We start from the raw sequence: 20,985 nt of genomic DNA, 5'->3' as shown, positions 1-20,985 counted from the left end.
TACCCAGTCACCTCCCCGAGTCCATTGAGCATCTCATGCTCTACAATACCGATTCAGACGAGGATAGAAACAGAACCCCAGTAAACCTCAGTGAGTTTCTGGCGGCTGATATGCTGGACATACTGGGGGAGGCGGGCGAAAAGGGGCGGCTGAATCAGCTGAAAAGCATTTGCTGCACCGACGTTCTTTGGGAATATGATAAGGAACCTCTTTTCGCAAAGGCTGAAGAGCGGGGAGTGAAGTGGGTTGGGGTTAGTGATTGCTCAGAGGATATGAGAGAGGTCACTGACTGGGGCGATGACGTCCAAGACGAATGGTTTGAGTGAGCGTTTTAGACGACTTGCCCTAAGGCTTAGACTACGTTAATAAGCTAGCCTGGATAACCTAAGCTAGCATAAGATGATCAATTTATTTCGTCTCTTATGCTCTGAGCAATCAGGTAGGAGTAATAGTAATTTATGTACTCGATTCTCATACCCTTATGCCCCAAAATAGAATGTGCTGCAAAGTGCTGACTAATCGCCCATTGTGCTGTTGTGGCTGACGACCCCTCGTCAGGCAGCAGCGTTCATTCATGACACTATTCAATAGCATAGTCCTCAACAGACGCAGCTAACGCTTGAGGTTATCATGTCTAACCTCGCGGGTATACCAAATGAGATTCTGGAGCACATATTTACTTATGTATCCGACGTCAATCACCCCGACATCTTCACGCTCCGCCTCGTCAGCAAACGCTTCAACGAAATCGCAGCTCCCCTCAGGGTCCGACATTGGTCCGACGACGGCGACTATGGACACTATCCCACAAGTGATTCAATCGTCACTCTCGATAGATTCGCTCTAGAACTCCTGCGATATCCCGAGCTCCGCTCGCGAGCCCGAAGCTTGAACTTCACTTGGATTCAAACCCCACATGACCATGATGCTGCTCGTGTCGGGTTACGTTCAACCAACCTTGAACTACTAGCCCAGGCGGCAGAGGAGGCACTTCCAGAGTTAGCTGCCACGACAGACCTGTGTCAGCAGATTCGTCGAGTTTGGGACGACGGTATAGCTGTCCTTGTGCTGGTATGGACGACAAGTCTTGAGAGTTTGACACTTACCATCCCGCAAATCCCGCGCGATGGTGATTGGCACTATTATGATCGACTACTTATCCTGCGTCTCGCTCAACAACTCGCTCTGCGCTTCGTCGCTCAGAACCCGACGCCAACTCAGGCTTTACCATTGGCGAAACTGCAATACCTTCACTATCGATACTGGGGTATAGGAAATTGGAGTCCGGAGCATGACATCAATATGAGACAACTGACTCCTTTCTTACACCTTCCAAGCCTCAAGAGTCTCAGTGTTACTTGTCTCGGTGGGGATTACGACGACACAGACGGCATCGCCTCCTCCGAAGAAGATAATTACTCTATGCCATACCCGAAGCGAACCTCGCCAATTGAGTCAATTGTTCTTGAAACAGCACACATCACAATGCCCGGACTCAGAAACATCGTGGGCGCCTGCAAGAACCTCAAAGTCTTCCGAGCAAAGTTTGTAGATACCGATGAGAGTCTTAGTCCACCCCCACCCCGCAGCGTCTGGCTTGGAAAGTACCTCATGGACCATGCGTCTTCCCTCGAAGAGTTAGACCTACCCATGTACCACCACCACGACTCAATCTGGATAACGTCGCGGGCCAGCTGGAACGAAGGGCCTGAGGAACTTGTTGAATGTTTCCAAAAGTTTATCAAATTGAGAAAACTGAGCATACCTGTGTCAATCAATTACTTCGGTGCTGAGAATTACCACGAAAGAGAATGGATAACACCCGATCGCCTCCCAAAGTCTATTGAGTATCTCAAGTTCTACGATTCCCTGCGTCCAATTCTCAAGGAGTGCAAACTTGGAAAAAGTGCTTTTGTTACTGAGATTGGTAAAGCTCTGGGTCTTGTTACATCGTTAGTTGCGGAGACGGGCGAAAAGGGACGGCTGAGCCAGTTGAAGTATATCGATTGTGCCGCGGTGGTGCGTGATGATCCTGAGATCAAGTGGGCTGAAGAATTGAAAGAGATGGCTAGAGAGCGTGGAGTTAAGGTGATTCTTGGTGAGTATGTTTCTGTTGAAGATGCTTGGCAAGAAATATGGAATTCATTCTAGATTGCTTTACATAGAGATATGCTATTGAGTGGTGGCTTTTGTGCTGTGACAGGTGAAAGGCTCTGCTTTGACGGCATGGTATGAAGACGATGTATACAGTCCAGCTCAAGTCGAATTTGATTGTACCTTGTCAAATAAGCGGCTGACCAGACTAGGCTCTCACCGCTGTCGTTTTAGCGTGGTAGGTAAGCACCTAACCCAAAACAGCTTCATTTGCTTCTTTTCAGCTATGACTCCAGGGTCTCGAACTCAATAATATCTGTCGCTTAAATCCGGGCTTTCCCATTGACTTATTGGTTGTGTTCATCAGGTCATTTATTCATGCAGGTTTCAATAGTTTATTTAAAAATATCGTACTACATCTCTGCAGACCATGTCGGCAATCCATGTAATAAAAAGTCGGCCAGTCTGGGTTTTGAAACTATTGAATGGTTCATTGCTTTGGTGCAAACAGGGGCTGACATCCAACTTGCTCTCGTATCTCAAATAGATCTACCGATGCCTCGTTCTCCTGCTGTTTGATTATCACTGTAGCTCCGTCTCTACTAAAACTGGTCGCCATCAAATCCACTCTCGCCCTCCTCGCCCTCAGCGCCCATGCCGCTCAGGCTGTATCAAGTATTATTTGTTCCAGCGAACTCGGTACCAAGAGTATCAAGTCTAACAAGATCCCGAGGGCGACCACGACAGTTTCCGATCGAATTACAATTGTAAAAAAATTTATTCGCAAGGCCAATGTCGTCGTTGTCGCAAGGCCTTATACCACAACAGAGACTACGACCGTCCAGACGACCGTGATATCGACAGCCGATCCCAATGTCAAGACAGCCACCAGCCATGTAACTGGTACAAATTCTTGCTTCGATACACGTCGTAGTCAACTTCTAACATGGCATAGAAACACAGACCGAGGTCGAGGACCGCTTGCACACCGCATTTTCAACACAGGTAATCAGCAGCACAACTACAAAGTACAGCACACAAACAATCCCAGCTAGTCCCGGTTTCACAAAAATCCGTGATTCTCCCGACTATGTCAAGAGGGCCGATATTCCCAACCCGATTCCGCTCCTTCCCGCTGGCAGAGCCGGAGCACCCGAACAGTACGTTCAACGCATCCGCTGCACCAAAAAGGTTCCGGTCATTTCAACCAAGTACACCACCACGACGATCCAAGGGCCCAGAAAAACCATCAGACAAACAAAGACGAAGATTGTCAGTACGACTGAGACTGTTACTGAGACTGAGTATCCCGATGATGTGACGACTACTGTCACCGAGATATCTTCGCCTACGGTGACTGAGTATAACGATGTCACTTCGACCAGCACCTTGACCGAGTCCGGTACGTACATCGATTCAAAGCCCAATAGGGCTACTAACGCATTCATAGTTACCGTCGAGACGCAATTGCCTGTTGAGCTCTACCTTGCGTGCAGCGAAGAGAACATGGTATCGATAGCCAACGGCGGTAAAGGCATCTTCTACAGAAACCCCATCAACGGCATATCATCTGATGAATCGTCCATCACTGGTATGTCCAGCGCTTACGAGTGCTGTGTGGCATGCATGAAGAATCCCAAGTGTTTCTCGTCTCTTACCGCTGTTAACAACAGCGGCAACTGTATTCACTATACCAGTCGAGACAACGTCTGTCCCAATGGCCAGATCAGGTGGTCTTCTTATCTTACAAGAACTAGTGCGGGTCCCGGGTGGTTGTGGAGCAATGGGCCTTGTGGCAGCTATATGAACGGAGGCAACTATAATTCATAGGTCTGAGTTACATGGGGCTGGAAGGATGTGTGTTGCTGTTAATGGTCATGTCGCTGGTGGAGATATTAGCAAAGCGAAAAATAGAGTGATCTCGTATCTGCTTACCAGCTTTTTTATTATGAAAACAGAACCTCAGTCACGCTTAGTTAAGGGCTGTGAGCACCAGATGTCACGGTATCAAAAGAGTCGACATAGAAGACAGAAAGAAGTAGTCAAGCTTAGCCCAGTAATTGAGTGTGTTATTTTGACATGCCAGCCACTACCAGCAACCTGGTCGAAGGACCCCACACTTAGCCTTTCTCAGACCTGTTCCTGAAAGCCCCAAAACTATCCAATCATGACATAGTTTGCTTACGTCAATCTCAACGTCCAAGACATTGGCCTCATCCCCATTCGACATTCATCCGTCAGCCGTTGCACAATGAACGCCACGACAGTAGAGTCAGCCAATCCAGGCTCATCAGCCGATACAGCCTCGTACACAAAGATTCTTGTACTCTTTACTCTGCCATTTCTCGTAACGTACATCTTCACTGTCCTGGGCAACAAGGGTTATCGCGATGGGTCCGCCGTGAGGGAGCCCCCGAGGGTTCCGTATTGGATCCCATTCGTGGGCAACACGGTCGGATTTGCCTACGATACTGAGCGCTTCTTATCCTCTGTCTTGTAAGAGATCTACATTCACTCGAAGATCATGCCAATTGACACGCTATAGGTCCAAATTCGGCAAAGTCCCTCTCCGTCTCTTCGTAGGCGCCGAGCAAATGTACTTTATCCCCCACGGCCAAGCCATCATCGACCTCTTCAAATCCTCTCGCTACTTAACCACCAAAACCTTCGGCATAATGACCGTTCGCGATGCATTCGGTCTTCCAGAACATGACGTCGCTATCTACGCCAATGATGACTCGGGCATCGATGTCAAGCCTGCGCCTGGTTATGAACATGTTGAGCAATTGATGAGGTTTCATTTCGTGTCGCATCGTGATATGCATAATCTCATGACCGGAAGTGCACTTAATGCTATGGTTGCTAAGTTTGTGGACATTTATTCGAAACATATTGATGAGGATGGTATGTTTGTGGAGGATGAGTGGGTTGAGGTAGATGATCTTTATGGGTGGCTTAAGAGCCGTCTTCTTCGCGCTGCGGTCGTCGCGCTTTGCGGTGACAAGTTCCTCGAGATTTCACCTACTTTCCTGGAAGAGTTTTGGGAATTTGACTATCATCTTCCGAATCTATTTAGACGCTTGCCGCGATGGATGATTCCAAAGAGCTACCGCGTCAGAGATCGCATTCAAGAGAGCATCTTCCGCGTTCATGAATGGGGAAGGCAGAATCTTGATTTCACTGATGAGGAACTTCTCAATAAGGACTGGACACCGGAGTTTGGTGCTAGGCTTATGAGTAAGAGGCAGGAAATGTTCATGAATATTGGGGTTACGCCGAGAGGTGCTGCTGCTCTTGACTTGGGCTTGATATGGGGGTAGGTATTTCCCTCCAAAGTATAAGTATCGCATATTTAACAGTTTTCAGCTTCAATGCTAATGCCATTCCGGCCGCCATGTGGATGCTCCTCGACACACTGCTCGACAAGAATCTCACCGACAGACTCATCAATGAAATGGAACCATGTTTCAACGACAAATCACTCTCCTTCGACAAAGACAAACTGTGCTCTGGACCCCTTCTCAACGCTATCTACCTTGAAACCCTACGCCTTCGCGTAACCGCACCCGTCGGCCGCTCATCAACTGTTCCCAACCTCAAATTCGGCAAATGGCGGATGAAGCAAGGCGTAGGCATGCTCTCAACATCCTGGTTCGGCAGCCGCGATCCTGACTTCTGGAACACCGGACATAACAACGAGCACCCCACTGATTCGTTCTGGGCTGAACGATTTCTCCAATACGACGATGATCCTACCAGCGGTCCTGTCAAAACCACCACCCAATCCCAGAAAGTCGAACGCGACGATCGCAAAGCACATGTTACGACGGAAGGTACACAGGGATACTTCTTCCCTTATGGCGGTGGCATGAAGATGTGTCCTGGTCGGTTCTTTGCTAAAGAGGAGCTCATGGCTAGTGTTGCGGTTGTTTTGAGGGCTTATGAGATTGAGCTTGTTGATCGTGAGGCTGCGACCAAGATTGGACCGAATATGGATTACTTTCCGTTTGGGACGATTCCGCCTAAGGGTAAGGTAGCTGCTCGGATCAGACGGAGAAAACTTTAGTTGCATTGTGGTTTTGGTGGTCTTGAGAAGCGTCATTGTTGGAGGATGACGACAATATTAGACAATCGTACCCATTGTTCTTCCCCATCAATAATGCGGCGAAATTCGTCATAGGCTATGCGTGCTCTTCAATAAATAAAGAAATTGTTTTCTTTCCAGGTTTTGAGTTATTTGGATTCTTTCTGAATTATTTGTGCACAATGTCGACTATGAAAGCCGTCGGAGTTTCAACATATGGGCCCGTTGACAACCTCGAGTCTCGAGATGTACCGAAGCCGAATGATCCTACTGGACGACAAGTTTTAGTTAAGTCAGTGGTTGATCAATAAGTGCCATTCAAGGCTAAAATGCTAATGGTTTGCAGAGTCAAAGCCTGTTCTGTCAACCCCATCGACCACAAGGTCCGATCAGGAGTCTACGATGACGCGCCCGGTACACTCCCTATCCCCCATATTTTCATCCGATCTAACAAAAGAACGACAGACTATTATGAGCACGTTCCAAAAGACTTCCACATCATCGGTTTCGACGGTGCAGGTATTGTCGAGAAGACAGGTCCAGGCTGTCAATTCTTCAAACCAGGCGATGAAGTTTCTTGGGTTGGCGCATCAACTGAACAGGGAAGCTATGCAGAGTATCAGCTGCTGAGCGAGTTCAGCTGTGCTCTTAAACCAAAGAACTTTGACTTTGTTGATGCAGCCGGCTACGGGCTGACTTTTATGACGGCGTATCAGTCGTTTTGGCGGAGGTTCGAGATCAAGGAGGAGGAGAAGGCCGGTATTCTAATTGTAAGTACACATTCAAGGTTGGTTTGGGGACATTGACTCATGGTGGTTTCTTGTAGATCAACGGAGGTGGTGGTGTTGGTAGTGCTGCCATTCAACTTGCCAGAAAGGTCCTGAAACTGCCGGTCGTGGTAGCTACAGCATCTCGCGATGAGACAATTGAGTCGTGCAAGAAGATGGGCGCGACTCACGTCATCAACCACAGGGAAGATCTCGTAAAGCAAGTCGCAGACCTCAACCTCGACGTACCTATTAAGTAAGCTCCCGTCACACTCTCTCATATTCCCCTCTGACACAACACAGATACATCTACATCGTTGCCCGAACAGAACAATACACCAACGCCGTCGCCAAGATCTGCGCACCATTTGGCAAAGTCTGCACCATCGTACAAGCAGACGTCAGTCTCTACGGCACAGACTTCATGTCGAAATCACTTACCTTTTCTTGGGACTGGGTAGGCTCTGCAGCGTATCATGGTACTGGTGTTGAAGATTATCATGAGATGCTGGGCAAGATTGCAAAGTGGATGGAGGATGGGACGTTGGTTTCTGCGGTTGGAACGAGATTGAGGTTGACGCTTGAGGGTTTGAAGGAGGCACATCGACGGGTGGAGGGGAGTGGAACTGTTGGGAAGATTGCGTTAGGTGTTGATGAGCCTGGTGAGGGTATGCCTTTTCAGTAAAGTGAGATGTTGATCAAGTCGCTTTTCATTTTGACTATGATAGGGGGCGACAATAATCCTGGGGAAGAACAAATGATGATCGAGTACAAGAAGCCAACTTCATTTTCCATATTCTTCCACGTCTCCATATTCCTTCATACTTTCATGCTCCTCCATGTCTCCAGTTGGCTAGCGGCAATGAGAGTTACCTACATCGCAAAGCAACCAGATGCCAGTTCATCCAATCTACACCCGATCAGGCACTCCAGAGCGTCTCTTGCAGCGTCCATGCTTGCACCCCTCACACCAATCCTCCTCATGAGGCTGCTTGGTAGTCCCCTCAAAGGGAGGCGGCTTCACCGAAACATCACACCAGTACTTGATACGGTAGGAAACTCTCTCAGCGTAGCACTCCTCATCAATCACCAGCTTTCCCAGTTCTCCGCATCCCATGCATCGCTGATGGTAGACTCGTGCGTTGTAGCGATACAACCAATACTCGCGGATGGTGATGGCAATCATCTTGCTGTCCCACCCCTGCTTCCTGCACTTCTTGTTCTCGCAAATGAAGCTACCCATGATCCTGGTGTCGTAGGTTTTGTTGGCGCAACAGTCATCATCTTGATCTTCGAAGGTGTAAATGAGACCGACTTCGTCTAGTTTCTCTTGGACTTGATCGTGAAGGTTGGGATGCATGGACCATGAGGGGCGCTCCTCTGGGGAGGACTGCTCGGTTGCATGTTTCTTGTTTCTACGCTTCTTGTTTTTGCGCTTCTTGGCGGCGATCTGCTTGGTAGAGCCGTTCTCGGACGTGTTCTTCTCGAGAGCGGTATTCTCAGCGGAGTTGTTCTCAGGGACAGTGTTCTCGAAGAGCCTTGTTTCAGCGACACTGGTCCCGGGCGCGCTGCTTTTTGAGAATCCATCCTCTGGTGAGGGGGGGTAGCCGCCAGAATTCTTCTTCGGTGCACGCTTCTTGGGCGCCGGTTTTCTGGATGAAGGGTTCTCGGATAACCGGCTCCCGAATGACCGGCTCTTGAATGGTGGGTTCAATGATGACGGGTTCGAGAGTGATCGGTCCTCCTGGGAATTGCCTAGTGAGAGTTTGTCGAGGGAGAGCTCCTCGGGGGAGGTCGCCTTCAACGCTTTGTCGGGCATCTTGGTTGTATGAAGATCGGAGTCTTCTAAATATCAAATACAAAATTGCGAGAATTTCAACAGTCAGGAGAATGGACATCTCACGTGTGAAGGAGTGCAGAAAGCAAAGGTCTGCTCAAAAGAGGGGAAAGAGTTTTGTTGTTGGGAGAACAGCAAACAACATTCAACCTCTTGCGATTGGGGTAGGTCCCTGCCACTCACAGCCAATAGATGTTTCTCTCAGGCATCAATAATGCAAACGGTCGTCCATTCACGGCTTCTCAGTGATGCTATTCGTTCATTTCGTCGGCTTGTTGGCAGTGCATTTGCATTTGTTACGGTGGGCCTCCCGCATTAGCCATTGTCCAGCTACTTCTGAGCATGACGTGCGACGGTGGAAGGCGACCTATTGAAATGCTTTGTTGGTTCGACAAACAGAAGACTGGTCGGCCTCCTGCTTCACTGTGGTTTCGAAGGAGACCGATCGCTGTATGATGAGTGTGGGAAAGACTACAGACTTCTCCCACAGATCAAACAATGAACGCGACAATGTTTTAGATGAGTATAGTCGTCATCAATAGTTCCATCAGTCAATTCAGATCCACTCACGTTGTAGCTCGACGTCTCCTCACTTGATGTAAGCTGGCTCATGGAGATGAATCTGTAGCGAATGAGCAAAGCCCTTGTCAGCTCCCATGCACGACCTCGATTTGATCTTCACACTCAATCCATGTTGTTTTCAGTTCACGGACCATTAACATCTCAAGTCCCCGCTGACATCTCAATCGTGGCGGAGTTCTTGTTCTAGCGCTTATACTGTATGTTTCCAAAGCTGCCTAAACAGAGGCCAGCATAGCCTCCAAATGCAAGGGGATATAACATCAGCCTCCCAGAATCCTTTCACCTGACATCAGACATTTCCCTTAGCACAGGACATCACAATGGGCGCAACTATCTCACAGTTATGGACACCACCTACAATCGCAGTCGGGGTCGTCAGCATCCCCTCAGCAGGCAAAACATCGATAATCCGCAAAATAAGCGGCGGTCAAGAACCCATACCGCCACTCAACGAGAGTTCGATCACCCTCCCAAATCTCTTCTCTCGATATACTGACACATGAATAGCTGTCAACAACACCATCTTCACCGTCAGAGGTCAAGAATACAATGTCCTCGACTACTCCAGCGATAGAAGAATAAGAGGCGTATGGCGCAAACTTCTGTTCCAGATGAAAGCGATTATCTTTGTCATCGATAGTGCGGATAGAGAGAACATGGATGATGCGAGAGATGCGCTTTGGGAGGTTTTGTACGAAGAGCAGCTTGAGCCTCAGCCGATTCTCATCCTTGCGAATAAACAAGACAATCCAGTGAGTGTGTCAGATGAGACAACGCGACATGAGTAACTGATTCAAAAGTAGAAAGCCATGAGTGTGCCAGAACTCATTGAGTACCTGAAGATCGACGAGGATCTTGCAAAGGGCAGGAGATGCGTTCGTGTCCTTCTCTAATTTCTTGGTGAATCTGCTGCTAACCCCAGCCACTAGCGCATTATGGCATCAAGCGCCTTTGATGACAAAAGCCTGGAAGAAGGTCTCGAGTGGTTGCGTGAGATCGTTCGCACAAATCCATACTGAGACTCAGCGACGTGTTGATTGGTACGCGACCGCGTCCCTCGGACATTGCATTGTCCGAGTTCCGACCTATCACCGATTAGTCAGCGCGATAGCCCCACCGGAGAAACCCGCAGCGGCCGAAGAGTCAACTGAGATCTCGTCACCACCAAAAGGCTCACTTCATCCCCATCACTCGTTCCTATCACTACCTGCAAAATGGCCGAACACCCTTCTTTCACTCTCGCTGCCCTTTGTAAGTACTCATTGAACTTCTAAACGTGGTATGGCAGCCAATTGACCACCCATCATAGTGTCTGCTGGCGGTACCGCTGGCTGGATGCGCACTCGCTCTACACCGTCTCTCGTCGCTGGTGTCGGTCTCGGAGTTTCCTATGCCTACGCCGGTAAGTTTCCTACTTCTTCAGTCGAATTCTGTGGCTGACAGTGCTGTAGGATACCTTCTCAAGAACAACAAGGACTACGGCTCTGAGCTTGCCCTGGCAAACAGTGTTCTCCTGACTGGTTCCGCTATTCCTAGAATTATTAAGACTGGTGGACGTGCTCCTGTTCCCATCGCTCTCGGTGTTGTTGGTGGACTTGCGACTTATTACTACCAGAAGAAGTTCCGCGAGTTCCGATATGGAGTTTGAGAAGGGACAGCCTGCGTTTAAATAGAAAGGGAGCGATTGAGAGGTGCAATGTACCATACTGTATGATAGCGTTAGTGAAAAAAGTCTCAATCCAGCGTGTTGTCTGTTGATGTGTTCTACGGGTTGTGAGATCCCGGCTCGGGATGTAGGGTAGATGACATTGAAATCTGCTGTTTAGTTAAGACAACATAAACATGTGAGTTTGGTGATTGATTGTTGGTAAAAAATTGGACAAAAAGCAAGATGGACTTTGTCTATATTAAACAGGCCCAAACACCAGTCCAAATAGTTGTGGGACTGATACCCTAGCTGTTGTAGGCATGCATGATTGTCTTTGATAATTGGATTGCATGCGGTTCGATGTGAGTTTACCAGTACCGGCTCATCGCAATCTTATCGTCTATCAGCTTATCTGCCTATCGATATAACCGATACTTATCGATAGCCGACTCAACGACGTCATCAGTCAGCATCGCAGAACAACAATCTGAACAATTCGGTAAGCCATCCATCAATTGCAACGACCTTTCATAGTCTGTCGTCGAACGCGAAAACCGAAAATCGTCTGACCTGATGTTAAACTAGCCCTAGTTCCCGAAAACCGTCGAAACGTCCGTCCGTTCGCCAATCGAGCCGAGCTGAAACCGTCCCAGGCTACGATCTGTCAACCGACGCGCGCCCGAGCTAACGAGTCGAGACAAGACGAGACGAGACTGCTCTACCCACGAAGAGACCCGTGATCAGTAAAACAGTGGCATTTTACTTGCGAATACTCTTGCCAATATTGGATCCCGTGAATGAGTACATCGTGGTCCCCATCACCATCTCGTCGTAGCTGCGCAATCCCATTGTGCCGCATGAACCCAATGCCCCTCCTCTACGCGTCCTAGTGCAAGCCATCTAGACTTTTATTCATCCAACGTCAGATCTTACGGGTACCCAGATCTTGTCCAACGGCCCTCGGACAACGGTAGTCCGATCCAACTCCGCCTTGTATACCAAAGTACAGTAATACTCCGCCTGCATTAACAACTTAAACAGGGCACAGCTCAGCCAACTCAGCCCAGACACTCGGGTCCATGATTGGTTCCACTACGCAAGACAAGGCTCGCGTCGCAATGCTCATTCGTCAGCAACCCTCTTGGCCCCAAAACTAACCGTCATCGCCATGAATCCTTTCAGGATTTTTATTTCCGTCGAGGCTTGACGGATCTCTCGGAGTTGTCGTCATGACAATTGGTAATTTTTAGTCCCCGCATTCTCATGCCAAAGTTAAAAGCGCAACATTTGCCTGTTTTTGTAGATACAGTAATTATCTTAATTCCATCGTACCTTTACACAATGGCCATTCATCGTGTACTGGCTCTTTTGAGCCTTTGGCTGGGCATCGCTGCAGCTATTCCTTCATCCCATATTTATAAGCGTGCTGTATCTTCTACACCGCTTCCACCGAGTCAAGACCCTTGGTATACCGCACCTGAGGGCTTCGAAAATGAAGAACCCGGCACTGTCCTCCGTTTACGTCCTGCACCTGGAAATCTGACCTCAATTGTTGGAAATGCGTCTGCTACGTATAACATTCTTTATCGCACCACGGATAGTCGGTATAATGCGACATGGGCTGTCACGACGCTGTATGTTCCCAAGCTGGGAGCGAATAGCACTGCTGCTCGCCTTTTCAACCAGAGTGCTATGATCTCGTACCAAGTTCCTTATGATTCAGCGGATGTGGACGCTAGTCCTAGCTACACTGCCTACTCTTCTGGAGGCACCGATTTGTTCAACCAGGCTTTGGGTCTGGGTGTCTTTTTGAACGTGCCTGATTACGAAGGTCCCCTGGCTTCATTCACTGCTGGTGTCATTTCGGGTCATGCAACCCTCGATTCCATTCGTGCCGTCCTATCTCTCGGTCTTGGTCTCAACTCTTCTTCATCCCGCGTCGCGTTGTGGGGATACTCCGGCGGCGCACTGGCAAGTGAATGGGCCTCTGAGCTCGCAGTCCAATACGCTCCCGATCTCATGAAATCCGTCAAGGGAGCCGCCATTGGCGGAATCACACCCAATGTCACCGCTGTTCTGGACGCAATTTCCGGCAACGACGCAGCCGGCCTTGGACCCAGCGCCATCCTCGGCATCAGCAGCCAGTACCCAGAGGTACAGGAGTATATCATCTCTAAGCTCAAGACCGACGGACCCCAGAACAAGACTGGATTCCTGGCTGCGGAGAACTTCACCGTCGCTGAAGCTGGTGCTGCTTACGAAGGCCTTGACATCTACGACTTCTTCACCAACAGCGAGGGTCTGCTACGTGAGCCTCAAGTCAAAAAGGTCATCAACAATGACGGAATAATGGGCTACCACGGCGTTCCACAGTGGCCTATCTTTGCCTACCAAGCCGTGAACGACGAAATCAGCCCGATTGTCAACACAGACAAATTGATTGAGAGATACTGCGAGGTGGGAGCAAATATCCTGTACCAACGCAATTCCGTGGGTAGTCATTCACAAGAGTTTGTGCTCAGCGCTGCTCCTGCTATTCAGTGGTTGGCGACTGTTCTGACGGGACAGTATGCGAGTGTGTATAAGACTGAGGGATGCACGATTCAGAATGTCACGAGGAACAGTACTGCTCTTCCTTTTAAGAGGTCGCTTCCTTCGACGAAGAGACATGGACCTAATGGGGTGTTCAGTTTGTGGTAGTTGATTGGGTTTACGTTATGATAATGTCTGGCATAATGGTTCTTATTTGTTTATAGGTTTATGAATATCTACATAATTTCTTCCTTGATGATAACTCACAATCCAAGGGTGTTGGCATCACGAGATACCATCCTGCATCTCGACCCGCTCGTTTTAGTCATCAGCCAAAGAAAGTGCATAAACGGAATCAACAACCCAACGATCATGCAGAAACAGACGAACAGGACCTGCCACGTTTTTACAACTGTGTCCATGTCAACTACATAGAATTATATCTTTCCAAACTGCCTTCAACTTTTGGTCAACTATTCTGGTTCCTTCGGGTCCATCACAAGATGCCTGACCCCCCGGCGCCTCCTCCTCTACCACCACCCGTCAATTTCGGCGCACCTTCTCTACGAATTCCACCACCTGTTGTTCCCGAAGATGGACCTCCTGGGTCTCTTCTACTTCACCTCGTCATGTACAGCGGAGGCACCTTCAACAACCATTGGAACTGGTACATCCGATCAAGACGCGATCCATTCATCGGGACCATAATCCATGCTCCGGGCGATGTACACAGCGGCTTTCGATTTGAGATCAAAAGATATCATGACTTCAGAGATGAGCCCAGTATGCCTCTACATATAATTCCATTACAGTGGATCGACCGGAAGTATCTCGATGAGACAGGCATGCTTAACAATGGACATCGTGCCGATGACGACAAGCCTCTTTGCGAGTTTGAGAGAAGCGTTCATAAAGTCAGGCCCCCAGGGAAGTCGCTCAACTCTGTCACATCTGTAAGTACAATCGAACACGGCGTTATGAAACCACAAGATTCTGTACTAAGGCTGAGACATATAGGGAGCTCCCAAAACGAAGGTTATTCAAAGGAACTGCCAGACTTGGATCGTGGAATCTGCCGATCAATTGGTCACGGATGGTATTCTGCACGAGGATATCGCGACCTACCTCCATGCCATCAAGCAGTAGCGATCTACATATGCATTCTCTTTAACTTGTGGGCGTCGAGAGAAGTGGCTCTCAAAAAACTTAGCTAAACTATACATTCTATTTGAAAGAGAAGGATGCATTCAACTAAGGGTCTAGTTCAGTCCTGAGTCCTAATTCAGTCCATTCTCTACGTCCTGCTCCGGCTGCCTAGAGTGCCTCTTCCTCAAAGATCCCAGATAAAATGGAGTCTCCTGTGTAGCCGACCTGTCCTTTTGTCTGGGAACTCTAGACTCTCTAGCTGCTGTTCTCTCAGCGAAAGACTGTCGTTGTTGCTTTGTACCTTTGTCCGCGTGATACATGTAGACACCCGCAGCCGCAAGGAAAAGTAGCGGCACCGTAACTAGTTATAAGTAATTAGCATCTCAGCAGTCCACGCTCCCATGTGTTACGAACAACATACAGACTATGACTAAAGCCCATACAGGCGCTTGAAGAAATGAAGAGACATCGAGTGCAAACAGAGAGGTGAGAAAGGACATAGGTAGCTATTTTGAATCTCAGTCAGAGCTCTGTTACCGAGGATGGAGTAGGTTTTACTTACAAACCATACAGTCACAACAGTGAAAACCATCACTGTCTTTCCTTGCTTCACCGCCTGTTGTGCTTGAAAATTCGCAAGCTCACTCTCTTGGAGGGAAATTGTACTAATGAACTAGAAAGCCACGTCAGCAGGCAACATCGAGTCTGAGAAGAGCACTGACAGCATCGTGCAATTGATTTGCGTTGTTGTCAAGTTCGATGATATCACCTAGCACATAGGCAGCTAGGAGATCCTCTCTCCTCCTGGTCTCGCCAGCCATTTTTGATCTCACGATTAGTTGGTATCTGGCGATAGTCTTGAGAATATTGAGTTCGTCTCGAACGTCCTTGATCCGATGCAGCTGTGATGCGCCCTCCCCCAGCGCACGGTCTAGTTCTTCCACAGTGAACGATCTGTACCCGGTTTCCTTCAACTGCTGGTCTCGGTCGCTGAAGAGACTGAATAGCTTAGATTCTCTTCTTCCCTGTTACTTGTCAGTCTTGAAAGGACCATGTCAATTGGTTTAACTCACTATCTCATTGACGTAATCGGAGTAAACCTGGCGAATAGACCGTTGCTTCCGCCGTGCTAGTTGCTGAGAGACGACGCCCTTGTCGTCATCGATAGTTGCTACTTGCGTCCCATCGCTCGCTGCGTTTGCCTCTGGATCCTCTCGGGTATGTTCGCCGCTGACATAGTCTTCGTTTCTCTTCTGCTCGTAGGCATAGATACAGTAGTCGACAATCACCCTACTCATGTCGTTGGCTGAGGCTGGGGGGGCTCGATAGCTTCCACTCTCTACCTCATTGTCAACATATTTGAGGACATTGGCTACAAGATCATCCTTTTCGCCATTCGCTGTAGATGATGTGCACGATATCAACCACCCTTTGGAGACTCTTGTTAGCGGATTGCTTACTAGAACCGCTTCGGGACTTACTGTCATCAATAATCCAGATCCACAACTGGCTAACACGCAATAACGGCCAATAGTTCCGACCCTCTAAGCCATTTGGATATAGGTATTTGGTTACTACCTGTGTCCTGTTGCGCATATTTCTCTCTTCATTTGAATCATCTGCGAAGTGATAATAAAACTCGTCCAGCGTCGAGGGTTCGTGGAAAGCCGAAGCTTTGTATGCATTCAGAAGCGTGTTGCGCTTTTTCAGGTCACTCAAAATTTCATTCTCTTTAGCATCGAAATATTTGACAGCCGCGCTCTGAGAATATTCCTCTGTACATACGTTGTCTTCATCACGATGATAGAAGGAAAATTCCAAGTACGGCATCTAGAACACTTGATCAATACTCGACAGAACTGCGTTTCTTGGTTACTTACATATAAAGCAGAGGCGTCCAGGAATTCAGAATCGGGCTCTTCAGTCGTTTTAGTGCTGCCTTCCGAAGTAGAGCCCTGGTCCGTGTTACTGTTGCTGCTTCGACCGTCCGCGCTTTCGTCTTCGGTGTCTCCCAGACTTGCTGTGCTTGGTGTCGCAGTTGAAACTGCGCTATTTGCTTCCTCCTTACCAATGTCTGACCCATTAATATCAGCGCCGCCCTTTCTGTCAGTTGCCCTTTGGCGCTCAACGTAACGCGGGCGCATTAGTCGCGAAGATGAGGTCTGATCTGGGATCTGGACCCAACTGTCCCGGAAGAATGACATGATTCCTCGATTCTGAGTTTCCCCGCAGTTCTCGCGTTTCAAGATCTTCTTCGCGACATTCTATAGCCCACAGATCGTCAGCTTACGTAAAATACACGGCTGCTCAGCCAGGTGTTTTCCCCTGTAAACCACTTACTTGCATCCAATCTATCTAGGAATTCGTCAGTCAATTCATTCATTCCACTCGTCCAGGACTCAAGAAGAACCTTCTTACATTAGCTGATGGGAGGTGAACCCATGTGAACTCGACTTGGTCCATCACTGTATTCATGGTGAATCCAGCCGCCACTTCTGCTGGTAGGTCTTTCGGTAGATATAACTTTTTCAGCATCCTGTTTAACGTTTCAGTAAAGACTTCTATGGTATCTTGCCCATATACGATGTCTTTCACTGAGCGAAACCGGTAGATTTCACGGGAACTTATGGACGAGTCGTAGCTCTGCAACACAGTCGCTCGGACGTCTGATAGCGCCTCCAACATCTTCTCATCAGGTTCAAGTAGGGTCAGGACCTCGATACTTTTACACGGTCTTCTGACAAGAAATAACTCCAGTATCTCCTCCAGGTCCCGAATATCTTGTTTCCCGTCTTCGTCATTTTTCTTGTCAGACTGACGCGTTGCAACATCAGGCTTTTTGCCTTTGTCGACACCACTAGATGGCAGTGTACTTGTAGTGTTCCTGAATTTGTCAAGCAGATCCCTGCACCGTTTATACTCGGAATTGAGAGCACGATGGTCAAGTGCGATCTCCTCAGATCGCGTGGATATGTAATGAAGAAGAGGTCCTTGAAGACGGTAATACACTAACCATTCCATCACTTGCCACGAAGAGGAGTCAAGATGTTCAGGGACATTCTCAGCAGCCGAGGCTGTGGATAGTATTTGTTGCGCCAACTTATGACGTTGCACATCAGCAATCACCCAGTAAAGAAGATCCTTGTCGAGGTCCTCTATGTTTGTGCCAGGAGGGTGCAAACGGCTGATGAGTGTATCGAGAACTGGGCGAAGCACCTCATCCATACCATCTTCGTCGAACAGGATATCGAACGCGGTACTGCCATCACTGTCCCTTGCCAACAATAAGTTATCTGCAACATGGTGGATAATTTCCAGGGGGACTGAGGCATCATGCGCTAGTATCGCGGATTCGATTGCAAAATGAAGGGCGGTTCCTTTCTCGTCATCCCTCGCATTGACATCAGGATTGAGCTTAAGAAGAGCATCAATACAGTTTCTATCGCGTTGATAGTCTCCCTTCTCTTCGAATGCATTCGCACACAGTTGTGTCAGGGGTGTCCTTCCTTCGTTATTGGGTATGTCAAAGGGCTTTCCATCCAGTGTCTGGGCATGATCTATTAACTTCTGCAAGGTCTCATAGTAGCACTTCGAGGCTGCTGTGAAGAATACTGTCCATCCATAAATGTCCCTGGGATAGAGGTCCGCATTATGCCCCAGAAGCACCCCCACAGCCTCTGTCCTGCCATAGTAGCAAGCCATGTTGAGTGGGGTCTGTTGATGTAGAGGCTCCATTTGGTTCAGGAACATGTTTTCTGGACCGAGCAGTTGAGATATGACTGCGTGACCCCCGTAACGGCTTGCCCAGTGAAGTGGAAGGTAGCCGTCTGAATCTAAATGCTCAACTCGAGCCCCTTTCTCTAACAGCAACTTCACAAGCTCGGTGCTTTTCCCTTTGAAAGCAAGTTGTAATGGCTGTACCTTGTAAGAGTTTTCGGCATGAATGTCTGCTCCATGATTGATGAGACAATTCGCCATCTTGTAGAACCCCTTCTTTGCCAGCATATGTAAACCCGATTCGTGGAGCTTGTTCGGGGCTCGAGTGTTGACATAATCCTTCCAGTCCGAAAGGGCTTTCTCGAGATCTGCCAATCCAGTTTCGTCATCCTTCGCTGCCTCTATCAGGTCGTGCAGTGACGCTTGCGTAGATCGGGACGAGTCGACGTGCTCCTCGTCGTCCGTTTCATCACTGAATTTGACACTTGCTGAGTCCTCTGATCCTGTGGAAAGTCGCGGTGCCGCCAACTCAATGGCTACAACTTGCTCGAGATCGTCATTGTCGGACATCTGGCCATTGCTCTCGCTGTCAGTTGTAGCATCGAGGTCTTCTGACTGAGCCATGCCCGTCTGGTTGAAGATGAACTATGCAGGCGTTTGCGAGAACAGACGCAAATGTTTACTTGGCAAATTCACACTTTCTATCGCACAGATGTAAAGAATTCGAAGTTGAGTGAAAGATGAAAGATGAGAGAAATAGCAGTGTTTGGCTGTGAGGGGCATACTAAGAAAGAGGGTTATCTAGTTACCTCTATTCCTGATCCCGAGCCTCGTTCTCACGCATTGCAGCGTGCATTGGCCAGAGAGACCCCCGCACCGAAGCGCTTGGGGAACGACCATCGTGATGAAGTTTGACACAGAATGCTCCTCATGAATCACTGTTTGTGGTATAGAGAGTAGCGTGAATAGCGTTTTTCTACAAAGTTCACAATCCGAGATCAAAGATCGTCCGTTGAGAATGAATGTTTTATTGTTCCTCCCAGCATCAAAACGTCAAAAGCGCACTTTACAAAGCGGCCTGCAGCGGACTGGGGCGGTTGAGCCCAAAGACGCTCATTGATCGTGGTGTTACATCAAGTGGCTGCTTATTACCTTTTAGCTCCTCACCTTCCCCTTGGCGCTCCAATAATGATTCACGAGTGCTGCAATCACATGGATTATAATCAGGTTTCTCTTTCCAGCTGCTGCTGTGCCTAGCCACCCCGCTCTTCCTGGTGATTGATTGGCTCTGGCACTCCCAGATGTAACAGATACTGAGCCTCTCATAACAATATTGTACTTTAAGTCTACCCTGCACCCTGATGCAAATCAACATTGGATTGATGAACAAAAGAAAGTACTTGTAATTAATATCTTCAGAAGGACAAGGTTTATTGGTTATTTAAGACACTTCTATATGCTAAATCCTGTCCGTATATAAGATACAGGCTTATAGTGATTTGTCTGTCCGTAGGAAGTCGGTGCTAGTGGATTCTTTGTAACCATTTGAAATGATTTGATTGGCAGAGCTGCGAAACTGATTCTCAGAAATTCCTACGGTGCTCGAGCCACCCTTCGGAATCTCTTCATTCTATAACAACTTTAACATGCTCGTGGTGTAGTTTCGCGTACGTCAGACTTTACATATAACCATGTCAGCTTCTTAATTTGCTCAAGGCAGTTGGATTTGTCATAATGATGTCTTAATAACCAAGAGGGCGATAATGGGATATAAGAAGAAGAGAAAAACATGCTCAAATCGAGCATCGAAGTACTCGCACTCCAACCATGTTTGTTCAAAAGATTAGTGGCCTTCTTTGGGTATCAGTTTTACTGTTCGGTTCCGCTCAGGCACGCAGCAGCATGGACCATGATCTTCCTACCCGTAACATCGCAGGTATATCAGTCGTCAACACCACAATCGTCCAGGCCGCCGAAGGATTCGCCTTGGATCACAGCTCAAATGCCGTTTACAAACACGTCATGCGATCTTGGCTGTACGGTGTCCTGATGCTAGATGCAAACAAAACCCTAAGCCGCAGCGTCGACAGAGAGATTCACGCCGTCGCAACTCTTTTGCATGACCTCGGTTGGGACAAGACAGAGAACTAAGCCATCGTAAGGACTGATAAACGATTAGAAGTCGACGTAGCGATTGCGGCGCGCGAGTTCATTCACACCCACAAGGATGGAAAAGACTGGGATGATCGAAGGGTCCAGCTTGTTTGGGACGCAATCGCACTTCATACCGAACGATCTTTGTCCTATTTCAAAAAACTTGATGTGCAAGTTGTGTCGAAAGGAATCTCGCTTGACTTTTCTGGGCCTGCTTGGGGCGTCTCGGCTGGGAAGTATGCTGCTGTGGAGAAGGTATATCCAAAGTTCGACTTGAAGGACTTGGTTAATTCAAGTTTTCTCTGGCCTCGTGTAACAAAGCCTCAAACAACTTATGGTAAGTTAGGTTTCAAACTCCAGCCTGTGATGTTGTTACTGGTTCTGTAACAGACACTTGGATGCAGCCTTTTGGAGAAAGATATGT

General features: G+C 48.3%; 6 protein-coding genes across 6 annotated transcripts; 4 read left to right on the top strand and 2 right to left on the bottom strand.

Annotated features, from left to right (window-relative positions):
• Positions 1-7,855: 7,855 nt before the first annotated feature.
• Positions 7,856-8,764, bottom strand: FIESC28_08134 (uncharacterized protein; the record flags this gene model as incomplete). The annotated part of the gene is made up of 1 exon (XM_031162273.1): positions 7,856-8,764. One exon carries the CDS (start codon positions 8,762-8,764, stop codon positions 7,856-7,858), a length of 909 nt encoding a protein of 302 aa, XP_031013664.1.
• Positions 8,765-9,684: 920 nt separating this feature from the next.
• On the top strand, positions 9,685-10,383 carry FIESC28_08133 (uncharacterized protein; the record flags this gene model as incomplete). The annotated part of the gene is made up of 4 exons (XM_031162272.1): positions 9,685-9,790; positions 9,872-10,116; positions 10,168-10,239; positions 10,294-10,383. 4 exons carry the CDS (start codon positions 9,685-9,687, stop codon positions 10,381-10,383), a joined length of 513 nt encoding a protein of 170 aa, XP_031013663.1.
• Positions 10,384-10,578: 195 nt separating this feature from the next.
• On the top strand, positions 10,579-11,012 carry FIESC28_08132 (uncharacterized protein; the record flags this gene model as incomplete). The annotated part of the gene is made up of 3 exons (XM_031162271.1): positions 10,579-10,615; positions 10,674-10,766; positions 10,816-11,012. The coding sequence occupies 3 exons, from the start codon at positions 10,579-10,581 to the stop codon at positions 11,010-11,012; spliced, it is 327 nt and encodes a 108-aa protein (XP_031013662.1).
• A 1,341-nt stretch (positions 11,013-12,353) lies between these two features.
• Positions 12,354-14,690, top strand: FIESC28_08131 (uncharacterized protein; the record flags this gene model as incomplete). Its single annotated transcript, XM_031162270.1, has 3 exons — positions 12,354-13,587; positions 13,923-14,497; positions 14,562-14,690. The coding sequence occupies 3 exons, from the start codon at positions 12,354-12,356 to the stop codon at positions 14,688-14,690; spliced, it is 1,938 nt and encodes a 645-aa protein (XP_031013661.1).
• Positions 14,691-14,821: 131 nt separating this feature from the next.
• Positions 14,822-19,031, bottom strand: FIESC28_08130 (uncharacterized protein; the record flags this gene model as incomplete). The annotated part of the gene is made up of 9 exons (XM_031162269.1): positions 14,822-15,051; positions 15,112-15,196; positions 15,253-15,363; positions 15,413-15,715; positions 15,764-16,089; positions 16,172-16,520; positions 16,571-16,954; positions 17,031-17,045; positions 17,109-19,031. The coding sequence occupies 9 exons, from the start codon at positions 19,029-19,031 to the stop codon at positions 14,822-14,824; spliced, it is 3,726 nt and encodes a 1,241-aa protein (XP_031013660.1).
• Positions 19,032-20,234: 1,203 nt separating this feature from the next.
• On the top strand, positions 20,235-20,558 carry FIESC28_08129 (uncharacterized protein; the record flags this gene model as incomplete). Its single annotated transcript, XM_031162268.1, has 1 exon — positions 20,235-20,558. One exon carries the CDS (start codon positions 20,235-20,237, stop codon positions 20,556-20,558), a length of 324 nt encoding a protein of 107 aa, XP_031013659.1.
• Positions 20,559-20,985: the final 427 nt, after the last annotated feature.

The sequence above is a fragment of the Fusarium coffeatum genome (assembly GCF_003316985.1).
Source record: "Fusarium coffeatum strain FIESC_28 chromosome Unknown BRIP53273_contig_186, whole genome shotgun sequence".
Taxonomy (NCBI): Eukaryota; Fungi; Ascomycota; class Sordariomycetes; order Hypocreales; family Nectriaceae; genus Fusarium; species Fusarium coffeatum.
This window is presented reverse-complemented; position numbering and strand designations above follow the sequence as displayed.